Below are 18963 nucleotides of genomic sequence, written 5' to 3' on the forward strand. Positions count from 1 at the left end.
GTGTTGAGGTGAGCCCGACTATATCTAGCCGGAACCTCTCGACCTTGCGCACTAGCTCAGGCTCCTTCCCCTTCAGAGAGGTGACATTCCACGTCCCAAGAGCCAACTTCTGTAGCCGAGGATCGGACCGCCAAGGTCCCCGCCTTCGGCCACCACCCAACTCACACTGCACCTGACTTCCTTGGCCCCTCCAATTGGTGGTGAGCCCACGGGAAGGGGGACCCACGTTGCCTCTTCGGGCTGTGTTCAGTCAAGCCCCATGTGTGCAGGCCCGGCCACCAGGCGCTCGCCATCGAGCCCCACCTCCAGGAACTCCAGTAACTGCGCTACTGTAACAAAATTCAATGTGTCTGAGAAACTGATGTGAGATTGGAGGAGGCAAGAAGATGAAAGAAAAAAAAAAAAAGTCACATTTGTGAACGGGCGTACAAGTCAAAGTCTGATTTTTATGATCGATTTTTCAGGTTTCAAGACCCAACTTATACGCGAGTATATACAGTAATTCTTAATTATAAGGAGAAGATGAAGACGACCAGTACAGTATTGTACTACAGTATTTATCTGGATGTAAACTATAATAACTGAGTTTTCTTCTTTTGCATGCATGAGAACCTGTGGGAATTTAAAAGCAAAGAATTTTATTGGTATTTGCAAAATGAAAATGTCATTTGTAAGCATTGTTACAAGAAAATTAATGTTACTCTGGCAACACTACAAACTACAACGGTCTTTACCTCCAGGTGGCAGAAACACATTAAAGCAGAAACACAGTCAACGTCAAATTCTCATGATGGACAAACAGATGCAATCAAAAAGAAAGACTATGGGACTTTCACCTTGTCATGTAAGAGAGATGGAGGACAAACATCAGCTCTAACTGCAGCTACTTTTTGCTCAGGTGGAGACAAACATCCTGACTGCAGAAAACTGATGAACAGTGAAACTGGTGAGAGCTGTTTAAATTCAAACAAATAAAAATAAATAAATAATGGTAATGAGGCACATCACAGTACATTTTTCCCTCCACTATCAGTTAACATAAGACTTTTACCAAAACCTGCAAACTAAACGGTGTTGCACACATTTGCTTATGTATGAAATTTCAGTAAATCATTTATTGTGAAGACAGTACATTATAATCAACATACATGTTTGGAGCACCCCAGAATTTTAAACACATTCCTATATACTAAAATGAATCACTAGCATTATGAAATATTCTAGTTGCCAGTACTGGCAGACATGGACATTACAAATCTTTGGGGGCTCATCTCACATGGAATTAACCAAAGGCAAGATGACACGATAGAGTGGTTGACGGGTTGTGTGTTCACATTCTTACTTCTCTAATAAATCAAAAGAGATTATAGCAGATTAAAATTACTCCACTTTTTTTTTTTTTTAAAAAAACAGGATCTAAATAAGACATTTTTACTGCATGGATATAGTTTAAACTTTTTGATCAGTCCAAAACATGCAATACTGTCAAATTTGAAAAAAGTCATAATAAAGTATTGTGGAATATCTGGCAATCTGCATCGCACTCCTATTATCCACAAGCTGGTAAAATGACAACCTTTTAATTCAATTATTATTATTAATTATTATTATTATGAATCAAAGGATCCTAAAAGCAGGAGTTAGAAACCTCAGGATATTTCTAGTTTATAACGTTATAACTAAGCCAGTTTTATTTTTTCAAAAGGATCAAAAAAGTCAAAATGTTTTTTCATGAACTTTATTTGCCAATTGTAATGCAGCAGTACTTCAACTGTGACTGACAAGCAAAGAATAAATGATGGATTTACATTGAAACTGCAATTACAAATGCTACAGTGACAATCAATGTGTCACGGGCACACTAGTTTTTATAGAACTATGCAATATTTAAACCAAAGAGGAGAACTAGGCAATAAATTTCAGTTATGAAATAAAAACATCAAACTTTAAAAGCCTTAATACAACAGAAATTAACAGTCATGCATTTTTATGTAAATCATAAAAAGGTGCTGATTGCACTATGCATTGTAACAACTACCGCAAGACTATATTTTAGAGCAAGTTTTGAAGAAATTCACTAACACAAAATAATCTCTGCAAATCCATGTCTTATTCTCCATTCTTGGCTACACCAGTGCCACAAGTGTTTTGATGCTTTCCATTGTCTTGAACACCAAGATGAGACAATTGTTAAAATCAAATTATGTCAAATTTCAGACACATTCAACCACACACACACACTTGTGATTTTTCATGAAAGACTGATAACTCATTTAAAACGGTTCAGGGAATTACAAATAAAAGCAAAAAACAAAACACAAGTGATGCTGCCTGCATGACTGTCGAATGCCACTGTTCTATTTCTCTCTTTCGAGCAATAAACAAATCCATAATTTAGGTACAGGAAGTAAATTACTATGGGTTTAAAACCATCACATGGAATACTTCCCCATACTATTTTTTTAATGTAGAAAAAAAAAATATATATCCCTCACTAAAAAGACATTTTCTGCAGACCAAAAGGAAGGATTTAATAAATCCGAAAAATAAAAACTGTTCCCTTGAACAAGGTGCAAACTAGAAAATTAAACTTTTCTCTTACATCCAACTCAAGACATACATTCCTTTTTATACACTCAAGTGATTTATATTTGTATCCATCAGAATTTTCAAAAAACTGAACTAGAATGGGAGTTACACTTCTGTACGTGGTGTTACTACATACAGCACAACCAAAACAAACTCAAAGTAGTCAAAGGGGTGGAGGGCAAGGGAGGACAACTGTAAAAACACAAAATAACTCCATTTACACTGTCAATTTAAATTAGTGTGTTGCTTTGAAGTAGCTAACAAGGTTCATTTTTAATAGCTATCATAGTCTTTTTTGTCTTTCTTTCCTTCTCCTTCAAACCCATCCACACCATCACTGTTGTCCCGTCTCCTTTTTCTGTTGTTGCGCACATTAAAACGAGGGTTCATCTGCGGCAAAGGATCCATTCCCAAAACTTTGTGAATCTGACGGAATGCGAGCAGTCTCAGAGCAAACTGGAAAAAAGAAAACGCAGTGAAATTAAGTCAAATACTTGAAGTTCAAATCAATTTTTCTGAATAAGCATTCAACTTTTTTTTTTTTTTTCCCTTTTAAACTCTACAAGTAACTCATTATTGATAAACACTAGTATGACTGCTAGCATTACGCAACCTTCTTGGCATACAGGAGGTTTAGTCTATGGACCCAAAGACCATAAAAATCATACTGGAGAGGCAGCATTGCCATTCGAGTAAAGGAAAAGTTTCAACTACATGAAACATAAAATACACACCATAATTATCCAACTGCTCAGTTTTCATAACAAGGTGCTCTGTTCGAAAGTGATTGCCATTAATGCAAAATCTGAATTATGAAGCATGTCTGAGCACTCTTCTACTGTGCTGGTTTATAATAAAGCACTATTTTGCAACTGGATTAGAAAAATAAAGTGAAGAGATTTTTGTTGTTGTTTTTTGTAGAATGATACTGTTCAATGCACGACTGTTTTACATTTCAGTGGTAATACACTTTTGAGGCAGTATTTATCTGAATAATCTCAGGAGATGCGAGTTGTTTTATATTTCCTCTTCTCATACCACTTGGTAAAAAAGATCAACGAGAATTTTAACATATTGCTCAAGAATGTAAGATTTCAAAAGAAAGCTTCCTCTACCTGTGCCACATAGCTCAATATAAAATGTGCAGCTTGTAGGCACAACTTTTAGTCCAAGGAATTAATACAATATTAAGGTATTAACAAACAAAACTATTGCATTCAGCATGTCGACACATTCAATGAAGTTGCGCCTGAAAGTAGGTGCCTGTATGAATAACCCAACACAGGTCATATTTGGTAGGACGGATATCTGAAGCAAATGTGTGCATCCACAGCATGGATTTTGAGGACCTGGGGAAGGTGGTAACACATCATTAGTTTGGATATTGAAAAGGTACAGAAATATAAAATTGAATTTTTGCATTTATTCCCCCACCAAGGTGCACAAAAAAGCACTTTCCCCAAAACTAACAAAAACTATTTGTCAACTGTTGCCATATCTCTGGATTCTGAAACTCTTTCTTTGAAAGAAGCCTTCAAAGCATCTTCAATTAAGGAAAGAAGTTCAACAGTACATGAAAATTAACTACACGAAAATTTCTTAATTCAACACAAAAATAAGCTTTACTTCACTGATACAGTGCATTACAACATTGTGGACTAAAATATTATAAATTTGTGCATTTTAGTATAAAAAAACCCCAGTTTAAAAAAAGAATATATGTTTAAGAACAACATTCATTAATTTTGAAAATTTTACCTGGGTTTAATAAAGTTTGTACTAATCATTGCTAACAGTTGTGCAGTAAATACTGTATACTGCTTTAAGTCCAGGGGAAATTAAATGATACCCCTAAATACAATAGGACTGTCAAATTAAAAATAAGCAAATACTGAAATATATTCAAGCACAGGTTAAAAGCTCTTGGTATAAAATACATTTGTACTTTACGCACTTTTGAAAATATTTTTTTCTGCTATTTCTTCTTGTTTGCTTGTAATACGTCTGAAGTGCTTATAACTGGTGCACTGTGGTTTTACACACAAATTACCAGTGCAGTGCAAAGTGACACATAATTCCATTTTTGTGAAGAGCTGTGTGTACAAAGTGAAACAAATGGAACTACACACACTCTGTGCTGCCTGTAATGTATATAAAACACAGACAAAAATCACTCATTGCTTAAAAATGTTAAACCTCAACCTGACAAACTATGCAGATTTCTGGTCCTTGAGCATAAAAGACAAAGTTAACTGTCAATCTATTGTTTGTATACTGCTCAAAAAAATTAAAGGAACACTATCTAATCAGAGTATAGCATCAAGTCAGTGAAACTTCTGGGATATTGATCTGGTCAGTTAAGTAGCAGAGGGGTTTGTTAATCAGTTTCAGCTGCTTTGGTGTTAATGAAGTTAACAGGTGCACTAGAGGGGCAACAATGAGACGACCCCCAAAACAGGAATGGTTTAACAGGTGGAGGCCACTGACATTTTTCCCTCCTCATTTTTTCTGACTGTTTTTTCACTAGTTTTGCATTTGGCTACAGTCAGTGTCACTACTGGTAGCATGAGGTGATACCTGGACCCAACAGAGGTTGCACAGGTAGTCCAACTTCTCCAGGATGGCACATCAATACATGCCATTGCCAGAAGGTTTGCTGTGTCTCCCAGCACAGTCTCAAGGGCATGGAGGAGATTCCTGGAGACAAGCAGTTACTCTAGGAGAGCTGGACAGGGCTGTAGAAGGTCCTTAACCCATCAGCAGGACCGATATCTGCTCCTTTGGGGAAGGAGAAACTGGATGAACACTGCCAGAGACCTACAAAATGACCTCCAGCAGGCCACTGGTGTGAATGTCTCTGACCTAACAATCAGAAACAGACTTCATGGCACGACGTCCTCTAGTGGACCCTGTGCTCACTACCCGGCACCATGGAGCTCGACTGGCATTTGCCACAGAATACCAAAATTGGCAGGTACACCACTGGCAGGCACCCTTTGCTTTTCACAGATGAGAGCAGGTTCACCCTGAGCAGATGTGACAGACGTGAAAGGGTCTAGAGAAGCCGCAGAGAATGTTAAGCTGCCTGTAACATTGTTCAGCATGACTGGTTTGGTGGTGGGTCAGTGATGGTCTGAGGAGGCAAATCCATGGAGGGACAAACAGACCTCTACAGGCCAGACAACAGCACCTTGACTGCCATTATGCATCAGGATGAAATCCTTGGACCCATTGTCAGACCCTATGCTGGTGCAGTGGGTCCTGGGTTGCTCCTGATGCACGACAATGCCCGGCCTCATGTGGCGAGAGAATGCACAGTTCCTGGAGGATGAAGGAATCGATACCACTGACTGGCCCCCACTCTCGCCTGACCTAAATCCAATCTGCACCTCAGACTGTCCAGGAGCTCAGCGATGCCCTGGTGCAGATCTGGGAGGAGATTAGGAGCATGCCGGAAGCACGTGGGGGCCATACAAACTACAGAGTACAATTTTGAGTTGCTGCAATGAAATTTCAGCAAAACGGATTAGCCTGCCGCATCATTTTTTCAATTTGTTTTTCAAGGTGTCTTTAAAATTATCAACCTACAGAAGAGGGTGGAATTCAATTTCCATCAAACGATGTGACATCCTTTCGTTCCTAATACATTGCCCAGTCCATAGCAGTGTAGATAACCAGCAGAACTTTTTTTTCCCCCCCAATCGAGATCTGATGTGTTTTCAAAGTGTTCCTTTAATTTTTTTGAGCAGTTTATAAATTAGGACACTAGGACTATTTTAGAAATTAAATAACTGATCTTTAAGTACTCCAAGCTTATAATTATTCAATAGACAATCTAAATCACAGTGACTTGACTCTGTAAAAATAAGTTTGAAAATAATCCGTTAATAAACATAAAATAAAATTGTAAAAAGTGTAAGCTATAGCTGGTTTTAAAAGTTGGTGGAAGATATCTGGATTAAACTAAACAGGTACATTTACTGATTTTACAAAAGCACCAAAAATAATATCAAGTTAACGTTCATTATTTTTCATTAAACCAATGTAAGAAGATTAGACATTACTGTTAACTCAAAAGTCATCTAAAAGAGGAAGTGTGTGTCAGGCAGTGTATATTGGCAGAGACAGCTAAAAGGGCATCGACAGCATTCAAAATCCTCTTTAAAACAAACAACGCCACTGTAATAAAAAAGATCAAAAACATGGCTGTTACTTTGTTATTAGTGAAACAGAAAGCCAGCTTTTGCTAGGTATGACGGAGGTTTAAAAGTGAACTAAAAACAGGATCAAAGGCAGAAAGATATTTATAGGTTCAAAAAATTAGCCAAATATCTGTTATACCTGTTCATCAAAAATCAGAGAAGAAGTACTATAGAACAAACTGTCCTAAATGGTGTTGTAAAGAAGTCTGTTTAAGAAACACAAGATCACTTTTAAGAGGATACAGTGTAACCTTTCAAGATCATGTAACGGGCTAAACAGACCTGCAAAATACAGCAGTGCTGCACAGCATGCCTGGTGTAACACAATGTCGAAGATTTGTGCAAGATTAAAAACAACCGCTCTCTCTCATGCTCAAATGTCAGGTGTTTTTCTTTTTCCAAATGAATTCAAACTATATCTGAATAGTGACATTGAAACTGACAGTCCACCAAACCTTAATTGAGGGCAACAGTACACTGCAGGGTAGACAGACCAATACAATTAACCACACAAACACACACATCTTCAGGATGTGGTCCGAAACTGGAGTAGTTGGGGCAAACTGCAAACAGACGCATGCAAACATCACACAGACCATGGACGTGCGAAGATTCTAATCCAGGACCGAGAGGCAGCAGCTCTAATCAGGAGTGAAATACCTTTACAAAACCAAAAAATGCCAGCAACAATGCGTTTCTTTTTTTGACTTTCCCTTCACAGAAAAAAAAATGGTCACATTTTTCATATTTAGTAACTGCACCATTTTAGATTTGAACTCATTTCTGTAGCTACTTAATCTGGAAACAAAATTAAAAAATGGTCTAGTAAATAACATAATAGACTATGCTAAGGTAGAAATTATAGCAGTAGGAATAGTTCCTATTATTATAGGAATAATAGGAGTATTAACAGCAGTAAGATGATCCAACTTAAACGTAACCAAATTAGCAGCACAGTTATGTTGCTTTGTCTTGCCTATACAAATGGTACATGATCAGAGCAGTACTGCTACTGGATAAGGCATGCACTCCCCAGTATAATGTTAACACTACATGGTTGACAGATGGTATGTGGTCCTTTCAAGTAAAGGCTGTTTTTTTTGGTTTACATCACATATTACATTGTGGCCAAACAGCACAGCATTTGTCTCATTTTAGATTACACCGTTCTTTACCTTAATATTGTCTAGCAAACTTGAGTCATGCTTCGTGGTGTTTTTGTGTGTGTGTGTGTGTGTGTGTGTGTGTGTGTGTGTGTGTAAGGAAAGGCTTCACCTTCATGACCTTGTATATAAAGCAAATAAAGCTGTGCAGTCCCCAGTTGATGGTTGACTCCTGCACTCCGAGACTGACCGGTTCAAGACCTACCTGTAAACCCCTTGATGTGATCCTGGGTTTCTAAGAGATCACCAACGACACAACTACTTTTTTTTTTTTTTATATATAAACTGATCCGCGGGTGTAAATAGTTGATGAGCCGTTACTCTCCTTTTACAACAGATTTCTTCAATCCTACTATACCGCATTAGCTTTCCCTCAAGAAGAACTAATCAAAAGTCATGTGCAGTAATCCCTCCTCCATCGCGGGGGTTGTGTTCCAGAGCCACCCGCGAAATAAGAAAATCCGCGAAGTAGAAACCATATGTTTATATGGTTATTTTTATATTGTCATGCTTGGGTCACAGATTTGAGCAGAAACACAGGAGGTTGTAGAGAGACAGGAACGTTATTCAAACACTGCAAACAAACATTTGTCTCTTTTTCAAAAGTTTAAACTGTGCTCCATGACAAGACAGAGATGACAGTTCCGTCTCACAATTAAAAGAATGCAAACATATCTTCCTCTTCAAAGGAGTGCGCATCAGGAGCATATAAAGTCACAGAGATAGAGAAAAGCAAACAAATCAATAGGGCTGTTTGGCTTAAGTATGCGAAGCACCGCGGCACAAAGCTGTTGAAGGCGGCAGCTCACACCCCCTCTGTCAGGAGCAGAGAGATAGAGAGAGAGAGACAGAGTTTGTTTTTCAAGCAAAAATCAATACGTGCCCTTCGAGCTTTTAAGTATGCGAAGCACCGTCCAGCATGTCGTTTCAGGAAGCAGCTGCACAAAAGATAGCAACGTGAAGATAATCTTTCAGCATTTTTAGACGCGCGTCCGTATCGTCTAGGTGTGCGAACAGGGGCCCCTGCTCAATCCCCATACGTCAGGATCAGAGAAAGTCAGCGCAAGAGAGACAGAGAAAAGTAAGTTGGGTAGCTTCTCAGCCATCTGCCAATAGCGTCCCTTGTATGAAATCAACTGGGCAAACCAATTGAGGAAGCATGTACCAGAAATTAAAAGACCTATTGTCCGCAGAAATCCACGATATATATTTAAATATGCTTACATATAAAATCCGTGATGGAGTTAAGCCGCGAAAGGCGAAGCGCGATATAGCGAGGGATTACTGTAGCACCATCATGTGAATGACAAGTGTGAGGTGGTCCGCAATGAAGTATCGACTGAACGCTGCAAAACACCGGCATAACAACGATGAGTGGATCCCCGGTGAAGTTATGTCAGCACAGCTGCATGGAGCTTTTAAACTGCTGTACAGGAGAGGGAGTGAGCAGAACTGCTTGCGGCACCTTTAAACAAGGCTGCAGAGACTAATATCGGTTTGTGGTAACCATCAGTGAAAGTATGCATACTGGTGACCCAAATCCCAACCCACAGAGCCTTGACTGCAATGATTTGAGTACTCTGATGGAAATAAAGCCAATCTGACACAGAGCCAAATGGACACTTATATCTGAGCATGACTATTGCTGATATAGTAATTTAACCATCGGAATCCACAGTTAACTGCAAAGGAACACAAAATATAAAGCAAGACTTGTGCCTTGTCATCAACAATTCCTTTTGTATGGATGCTGAACTAATTTTCATACTGATCCCAGCTAATGTGGAATACCTCACTGTTAAATAGTCAGTATTCTGCCAGGAAAGGTGATTGTGATGACTGGGTGCACATAAAGTATAAACCAGCTCTGAATGGTCTTTACAGAATCAAAATCAAATCTACATATGAAGGTCACTGTATCAGAGGTAGACCCTGCAAACCAATGCAATAAAAAGAAAAAAACAAAAAAAACACTACACTCAACCATTTAAAATATCACACCCTCCCCACCTGAGAAACATCTCAAACTACTGGTATTCGAACATTAATGTCTGACCAAAAACTGTGTATTTGCTCTCTTTTGTCAATAAAAAATAAACAGTACATTGTCTATAATAAAACTATTGACCATTTGTGATTCAGTAACATCTAAGGGGAAAAAAAGAAAAAGGTAATGCAGCCTATATACATCCTCAAAAGTCTTTCAAAATGTATATGGCAAATCCACATTTGTTTTCCTTTTCATGATTTTTTTTGTTTTAAATATGCTTAGCATAGATCTGTAGGATTCATATTTTGTGGTAATTTTTACAATCAATGTGAAATAATAAAAATTTATAATTTTGCTCTCCTTGTTAGAGAAAGGCTGACTAATATTTGCACCACTTGGGTGGTTTAACCAAACTATCATATTACTAAAGCAATCACGCATACTTCTCGGCTTTCTGCCTTATGTAAAAGGCAAAATGGGTTCTAGTGTGTAATTTACTAAATTTTATTTTCACTAATGAGGCTGCACACTGCAAAGACATGGTTCTCTAATGACAGGTTTGAGGAAAAAAGGATAATAAAAATAGACATAACAGATGTGATGGGCAATAATACACTGTCATAATTGAAACTGTTAGAATACTTCAGCAACTGAGAACTATGTAAAATATGCAAGTGTCATTTTTTTCCATGTATTATTCACCTATCCATAGCTTTCATGTTTGTGGATTTTACTTTAGATTTAAATACTAGAACAGCCTTAATAATTTCAAACTTTAAGGATTTCAATCTGCCTGACACTTAAAGGTCCCTGCACTCACATTCTGAAAGATAGTTATCCCAGTGAACCAGAGTTGCAGAATATTTGACTACCTCACTGCTAATATTATAATATTACTGCTCACCATGCCCATAGTACTCTAATATGAGATAAACTATTTACCTAAGAACTCATCTCAAGAATATATTAGCAAGTGAATGTTAGTAATTTGAATTCAACATTAACACACATTTTTACAAACTAATACATTTATGGAGAGATTTTTGGGAGAAAACCCCCAGAAACACTTAAAATTATATGGGTGGGGCAAATAATCTGTTACCCACAGAAAAAAAGCTAATAAATAAGACATCCAAAACTAATTTCTGAGATTTCTAATATAGATCATGAATTGGTAAATTACTCAAAGCTAAGCTCCATAAAAAAAATTCTCAACATGGAAATAAAGAAAATGCCATGAAGACTTCAGCTATGGAAGTTTAAAGTGAAATTACACTGCAACTGAAACTTGAGACAGAAGAAATAAGAGGAATGCAAGAAACAACATTCAAGTAATTCAAGTTTTTAAACACAAAGTAATGAAAATGAGGCTCATGCCAAAGATTTAATAACAAATATCACAACTTGAAACACAATGCATAGAAAAAAAAAAAAACACTGAGGCTCCTGTACATCCAAAATGTTACTAAATGTTACTACCAAACAAGATGAACATTTACAAGATTACAATCATTGTAATGTGATAAAAATAAATTTTAAAAACCCAGACATTCACTGCAGATACACTTTAACAAAATCTAGCCAATTAGCTAAATTTTTGGAAAAAAAAAAAAACAGGTTAAAGTAAGCCTGCCAATAGAACTAATGAAACAGAAAAACACTCCAGAAATCTAGTGCAAGCAGGATTAAATACACTTCATAAACAATGATGAAACTTTCTGACTTTTATTTTTACTGCACTATTTAATAAAGACATATTACAAATTGTCTATTAGCGGTTATATTACCTGGGCACTAGAGGTTATATCTTCCCGTTGTTGCTCTGTCATTGAACTCAGAGTATCAGTGGGGTTTCTCTCACAGGGATCTATAAGACCAGGACCACCTAAACAAGTGCAAAATAAAAAAAAAGTTTATTATGTTAGTTCTAGCAGAAAACTCGAGAAAGCTAGATTACTTTATATTAAATCAGAAAGGTCAGGAAATAATATCACACAGCAATGGAAATACGAAGCATGAGGCAATAGATCATATTGAATAAACTCACATTAGTGCATGACCAGACTAACCTGGCAAAAGAATTCCAGAAGAAATACATTCAAAAACTCTTCTCAGAGCATCCCCTGGGCTTAAAGGACCAGATGCACTGCTTATAGCCTTTTCAACAAGCAGTTCCATTGCCTACGTTGTGTGGAAAACATTTCAGTATTTCAGTTATTCATTTGAAAACAAAAAAACATTTTCTCCTCAATGAAAATTATTCAGGCAACTAAAATGGCCCACATCAGAACCAGTTTAGGAGGAAGGTCATGTTAAAAATGATAAAACTACTAAGTAATATGTTAACTCACAGTGTAAAAAAGAAAACCAAGCAAATGAACAGCTTGCTAGAGTTGCCTCTAATTTGCCTGACGAAAAGGCAAAACACAAACACGTGTGTCTCTGTGTACATGTATGTACAAATAAAAATGAAGTAAATGTAGCAAAAAAAAAAAAAAAAAAAAGATTTCACTGCCATAACTAAAAAGTCTCCACGCGTGCTCATTAATTTGATCTTTTTTTTTCCCCCTTAATAAATTATTAGAGACAGGAAAATGGACAGTGGACTTACCCAACTTGGAAATGCTGACCAGGTTGGGACACGCTGACAAAGGTCACGAAGAATACGGATTATTATCACACAGGATTGAAGTCCATTGGCTCTAGCCTTGAGTGTAACAAATTCATGTTAAATCAGGGTAGTTTAAAGAAAGAAAGAAAAAAGAGGAGCATATAAGTGCATTTTTAAGAGGCTTAACACTACTGTTAGCAATGGAAGCTTAACATTTTTAATTTCATGTTTCTGGTTCCACAAGATCAGCTGCCATTCACAGCAGTATTTTACCTCACAGTTAGTAACAGACTTCAAAATTTGTAAGAGGAAAAAGAAGCAAATTTCCTTCCACCTTACAAATCTTGGCCTGCTGCATAGTTACAATATACATATTTAACATAATAAAAACAAAAAAAAATATAGGGTAAGGACTAAAAGGGTAAAGGAAATTCTCTTTTTCTGTGTAATTGCGAGAGAGCAATCTCACAGTAAATAAGAAATAAAATTTCCTGCCCTCTTATTCCCGATTTAAAAAAAAAAATAAAAAGGGGAAGGAAGAGTGTTTATAGTACAAATGAACTTTAAAAGGCTCATTTCTAAAACATCACTTAAGCCAGTATATTCTGCAGCCTTATGGAATAATGTTGCAAAACAAACAGGAAGGAGAAAACCAAAATAACCAAAAATAAACACAGACTGGGGAGAAAAAAAAAAAAAGAAAAAAAAAAACACAAATACCATGCCAAATATTTAAGCATACAAGGATGCCTTATCCAATAATTTCAAATGACCAGATAAAATGAAAAAAATATTTAATAACAAAAACAGGGGGAAAAAGTATTTAGGGCGTCGAGGGGTTAAAAAAATATATACTGTATATAAACAACTAAAAATAAACAACAATACATTTAAAAAAATGCACACAACTTTGGTGAAACTTTCTAATTATTCAGGCATCCTTGGATATATCAGCAGTATAAAATGATTATGGTAATTGTTAACATGGGGCATTTTACAACCTTAAGGGCTCATTTTAGATATACAAAACTTAGGCTCTCATAAGGCTACAATAAAAAAGTAAAATGATGTTCCGAACCTGGAACCACTTAGCGTGGCGGAGAGCAGCCAGAGCGTCAAGGCATTTTTGCCTGTCCAAGACGTCCGCTGGGTCTTTCACCATACCCGAGGTTACATCTAAAAATGGATTGAATTGTCAAAGTATGATGAGGAATGGGTGTTTGACCAGGTAAGGGAAATTCCGCTTCAAAAACAGAAACACAATGCCATACATACCAAACACCAGATAAACCTAAACTGATATTAAAGGTAATAAGCAATATGATAATACCCCTCCCCTATTGAGAAAAGTTTAGTCCTGTCACATTAAGGACATTGATTTTTTGAAAGTACTGCCTCAAATTAGACTCAGTTATTCAAAGGTCACCATCTCAAATATGCATATGTATTTATGGACTGTTGATCACACCTCACTAGGAGAAAACACAAAGAGCATTGACAAAAATCCATATGAGCATCTAGATCAGTATTTCTTTTCTCACATGGCAAAAGCCACATACTCTAAAACACAAATGTTTATGGAGTGCTCTATTATACATAAAGTTTATATTACGATGGAAGTCTATAAAATTATGATTAAGTACTCTGATTAATGGATTTTTGCATCTTTAACATAACGATTAACCTCCTAAAGATTGTATCACTGAAGTTCCTATTACTGCAATTATTTGATGATCGCAAGTGTCCAGCCTTTAATTGGATTTTCACCTGTAATATACATTAAAAAGAAAAACAAACAAACAAAACAAACATTCTCCAGGTAAGAGGTTAATCAAATATTTTTTCCAAGTGCTGTGTTCACACTTAACAAAAGAAAAATATATAATAAAAAAAAAAAAACCAAACAGTTTACAATGGACTCCATATTTGAAAATGTGGCTATAGTCAGATAGCATTAAAATGCTGACAGAAGCGTACATAGAAAATAATGCAACAGTAATAAATATATTTTAACCTTACAGAGACAACTAATTCACCTGCCTCATCCTTAATCATGTATGATGTTACTGCACATGAGTTGTTGAACATTAACCATCATCCACCAAACATTATGTGACATGAGCCTGATCTATAAAAAAAAATAAGGCTACTGCTAAATGTAGCTCTTCACAGACTAGAGCGCAAATTGAGAGGGTGATTACTTTTACCACAAGGGCTGAGAAACTGTAGTAAACAGATTTTTGATAATTAAAATACTAGGAAATTGTATTTTGAATAGGAATGTTCAGTATATAATATTAAAGTAAGTAGAAGCTATTGCAGCAAGGCAGTTGCAAAATCTATGAAAAACTAAAAAAAAAACCTTACTATCAGTGTACATACATGAAAGATTAATCAAATTATAGCATAAAATGCTGAAAATTAAATTCAAGTTCAAAGCTAAAGCTTTAGTGTAAAAGTGTCCAAAACTGAACTGCAACACAGCATATTCTGGTAAATCATGTGTGTGTAAATGTGAGAACATAATTTTGGTAACAAATTAAAACAGTAGAATGCCTACAAAGACATTCTATTAATTTTTTCAGCAGTAACTTTCTCTTATTGTAAAACAAGTAAAAATGAGGAAAGCAAATATGGTTCTTCTGAAAACCTTAAAAAGCCCCCCACCCCAAAGCTCTAATAAAGTCTATAAAAGTTTTGTCTAAAGAGAGCTAGAAAAAAAAAAAAAAAAAAAACTTAAAAATGCTGTGTCCATTAGCCTTGAGCTACAAAACAGAATAGCATGCAAGCCATCAAATATTTTTTAAACAGAAACATCTGAAATACTTTAAAGTACATTAATATGTTGAAATGAAAGTTTATAATAGAAAGTAATCACATCCTCGGTTTAATACCCTATTAAGACAAGGAATTTTAAAATCTACCAGACAAAGTTCTCCTACAATGGGTAAAACACATTCAATTATGAAGTCCATGAAAAACTGTAAGACCAAATAAAAAGTAAACTGGAAAATAATCTGTATGCAATTACAATTTTCACAAAAACACAGAAGTAGCCCAGCACCAGACCATTTAAAATGTCTAAAATACCTACAAAGCTACTGTTAGTATGAACACTGCACTATTTAATTTGATACAGGTTTTTTGCATGTCATGATAAGCTTCAAGTGATACTAGCTTGGTGTGACCTCCCGCCCTTGTAAAATAACAAAATGGTAGGTATGGCGAAGTGCTTTGAACAAAACCTTGGTCAAAAATCCTTCCGAAATCCTGACTTAAGGAGGCTTTGAACAAAACGTTTAAGCCAGTATAGGTCTATAAAATACATTCTACAAATGTCTTGCTAGAACTGTGAAATCTCCCAGCAAGTATCATACCTCTTAGCATATACGTTTTCATAGCTTTTTATATCCCAGAGATGGTCACTAAACCCAAATTCTGGATAAGGTTTTTTCAGAAAGCCATGCTAAATAATGTCTTTCAAGATACTTCTATTAAAGCCCAATAATGTAATTTTTGCATTTGACACTTACCCTTATGAACCTCATATCAATGCATTTCATTTAATTTAATTTTTCTAGATAAAAAACTAAAAAAAAGTCACACAATGCACACTGGTGATTTCTGCAACTACAACTTCAAAAGGCCAAGAGTCTCGGGCCATTCAAAAATTTTAAGTTACAAATGTAATGTGGGATCCTTTTATTTTAAATATAAAACAGGCACGTGTAAAAGAATCCAGAGGTAAGAAACTAACAGTATTAATACGTCCAGCCCTTTCAGGCTCATGTCCATTACACATACCAATATTACAAATGATGCACCAACTATTGAGGATGGATAGGTCAGAGTGACACTGAAAATTTAAAAGAAAGGGGACAAATCAATTGAGAAATTTTAAATGCGTGGATAAAATCAAATGTCTCAAGCAACAAAATGGCCAGGCTGCTTGGGAATATCTGTAGTAACTGCCACATTTTGGTAGCATTACATCATTTAAATACTGGTGTATATTGAAAACTTAACTTACACAATGCCCAGAATGCATTAAGTGCCAAAAGATACTTAATAAAATAAGCTGTGACAAGAAAGTTGCCCTCATATCAGCTTTCTTTGTTTTATGCACATACTGAAAGTGAAAACTGCAGTGATTAAGTTGTTTAACTGTTCATGTATTATTTAAGTTTGAATTTTAGCTGATGTCTACAAAATTAAAAGAATGAAGTGCATAGATATGGGATTTAAAGGGATATAAATGAAGCAAGAATGTTAAGTTTATGCAGTTAAGAAAAAAAGAATACTCTTGTTTTTATATCATCTTATAAAATACAAAGTGGGCTTTTAGTAGACTTTGAAATCTTAACCATACTATACAGACTTAGAGATGCTTTAGTTTTCTTTAGAAATTGTCAAGCAGATTTTTAAGTAAGCATTGTTTTTCCCAGGGGAGCACTTTCATAACCAAACCTCAGAATGGTGAATATTTTCCCCCTCACCAGACAAAAATAATATTTGTTTCCTGTGGGAAAGCCATTGTTCTCAATACAAAACTAACAGGTAACTGATTCTTTTACAAATATTCCCTGTAAAATAACTCAAGCCATAAAAATGATAAAGTGATACGTGATTGAGTTAGTGCAATTTATATTATGGTCCATATTAATCAAAGGCTATCTTCATTTAAACACAAAACAGCACCTTACTACAACAGGATATTAAGTATACAAGTTCACAGGAAACAAAAATTAATCCTACCTGGGTCCTATAACATACAGAATGCAAAACACTATTCATGCTTTTAATTTTTTATAGCTTTGAGAGCATAGTTAATTATTTTTAAAAAAAAGAAAGACTGAGCATCTGCTGGCACAAGAAGAGCAATCAAAAAGAAGTTTGCAAATAAGTACACATACACTCTACACTAGAACCTGGTAACAGCATGATTTAAACCATGTGAAGTATTAGATTGGTAACACTGAATTAGTTTATTAGCATGAAGGTTGTCATATAAAAACATTCTTGAGATATTATAAAGACTAATGCAGCTACAGTACTTGTAAAATTAAAAACAGAGAAATTTATTCTTTTTATATTTGGAGATAACTAAACTAAAATGCTGTAGCCCTTCACGTCTTTTTCAGATCATGCACAGAACAGAAAACTTGCATAAGTTTGTTCAAATTATGAATTTAAGATTTAGCAACAATAGTAACACATACTGTTACTGTTTTAGCTTTTAAATATTAAGGCTACCTGAAGGTAACAGGGTCTTCCTGGACTGAGCCAGTGCTCATATTGCAAAAAACAAACCAAGTGCTAAAAAAGCTAAAGTAGCAAATCAGTTCTCTAAACTTACTACATTTTTCATATTTAAATTACTTGCACTTCATCATTTATCAAATGCAAAAAGGAAACTACTATTGAACAAAAAAATCAGTACAGCTCAGACTGTGCCAGCATAATTGCTCTTTGGTTCAAAGAGGGGTTTTAAGCCTCCTTTTGAGGTTATGCAACTGTGTAAGCAATATAAAATTTAAATTTCTCTTCCAACCTCCATCACGGGGATTTTCCTCTCTGATAACTGGAGATGTCAGCGTAATGGTCACCTGCATTTTTGGCTCAGCACAAGCTGTTAAGATTATGGCTGCCTCTTGTATTGAGCTTTTCACCTCATATTTTTCCGGTGTTACAAGCTGTGTAAAAGATAAAGAAGACTTCAATTACAATTATATAAAGATAGAAACACTGTCCCCTCTGATGCTAACAGGAGGTAGTAAAATTAGAAGAACCTTGTGACTACAGTTCAATTTTGCACCTTGCAACTTGAAACCAACAGACACATTCTTCTATGTGCACCAGTGCTACCCTGAGGTTATACAGTCCCCTCCACAATTATTGGTACCACTTGTTAAGCTAGGTAAAAAAGTTCCCAAAAAAAAATTACTTTTAAGTTCATGATAAACAAAAATGAGAAATCCAACCTTTATTTGATATAATTTATTCTGAGAAAAAAAAATATCCCTCATCATGAAACAATTAACAAAACTACACATTCTTCGATTATTGGCACTGCTAGAAATTAAGAACGAAGGGTTAACTCAAGCATTCTTCCCATTTACATCAGATGTTTTAAGTTGTTCATAATGTGTAGAAAATTTCAAGCAGTAATCCAATGACTTCCTGTTTCACCAGTGTATAAATATGAGGTGGCATACAGGCCTAATTTCCTTATTTACTGATCACCATGGGCAAGCTAAAAAATGCAATTCAAATGAGAGAAAAGTGTGCTGACCTTCATAAATTAGGGAATGGCTATTTTAAAAAAAAAAAAAAAAATTGTCTGAAAACTCGTCTGAAAATGCCCATATTTATAGTAAGACCAATAATTAAAAAGTTCAAATCAGCTGG

The 18963-nt window shown here is 35.6% G+C and overlaps 1 protein-coding gene across 2 annotated transcripts in view; it reads right to left on the reverse strand.

The window, feature by feature from the left end:
* Nucleotides 1-2195: 2195 nt before the first annotated feature.
* zfr (zinc finger RNA binding protein) overlaps nucleotides 2196-18963 on the reverse strand; it is a 98888-nt gene continuing 82120 nt past the window's right edge. For both annotated transcript variants that reach the window (XM_028805637.2, XM_028805636.2), the window contains 6 exons: nucleotides 18107-18248; nucleotides 13634-13731; nucleotides 12556-12651; nucleotides 12014-12125; nucleotides 11732-11829; nucleotides 2196-3045 (listed from right to left, as the gene is read on the reverse strand). In XM_028805637.2, the coding sequence (XP_028661470.1) occupies nucleotides 2863-3045; nucleotides 11732-11829; nucleotides 12014-12125; nucleotides 12556-12651; nucleotides 13634-13731; nucleotides 18107-18248 (729 nt within the window). In that variant the 3' untranslated portion in view covers nucleotides 2196-2862. The remainder of the gene's footprint in view (nucleotides 3046-11731; nucleotides 11830-12013; nucleotides 12126-12555; nucleotides 12652-13633; nucleotides 13732-18106; nucleotides 18249-18963) is intronic.

This window comes from Erpetoichthys calabaricus, chromosome 7, assembly GCF_900747795.2.
Source record: "Erpetoichthys calabaricus chromosome 7, fErpCal1.3, whole genome shotgun sequence".
NCBI classification, from domain to species: Eukaryota; Metazoa; Chordata; class Cladistia; order Polypteriformes; family Polypteridae; genus Erpetoichthys; species Erpetoichthys calabaricus.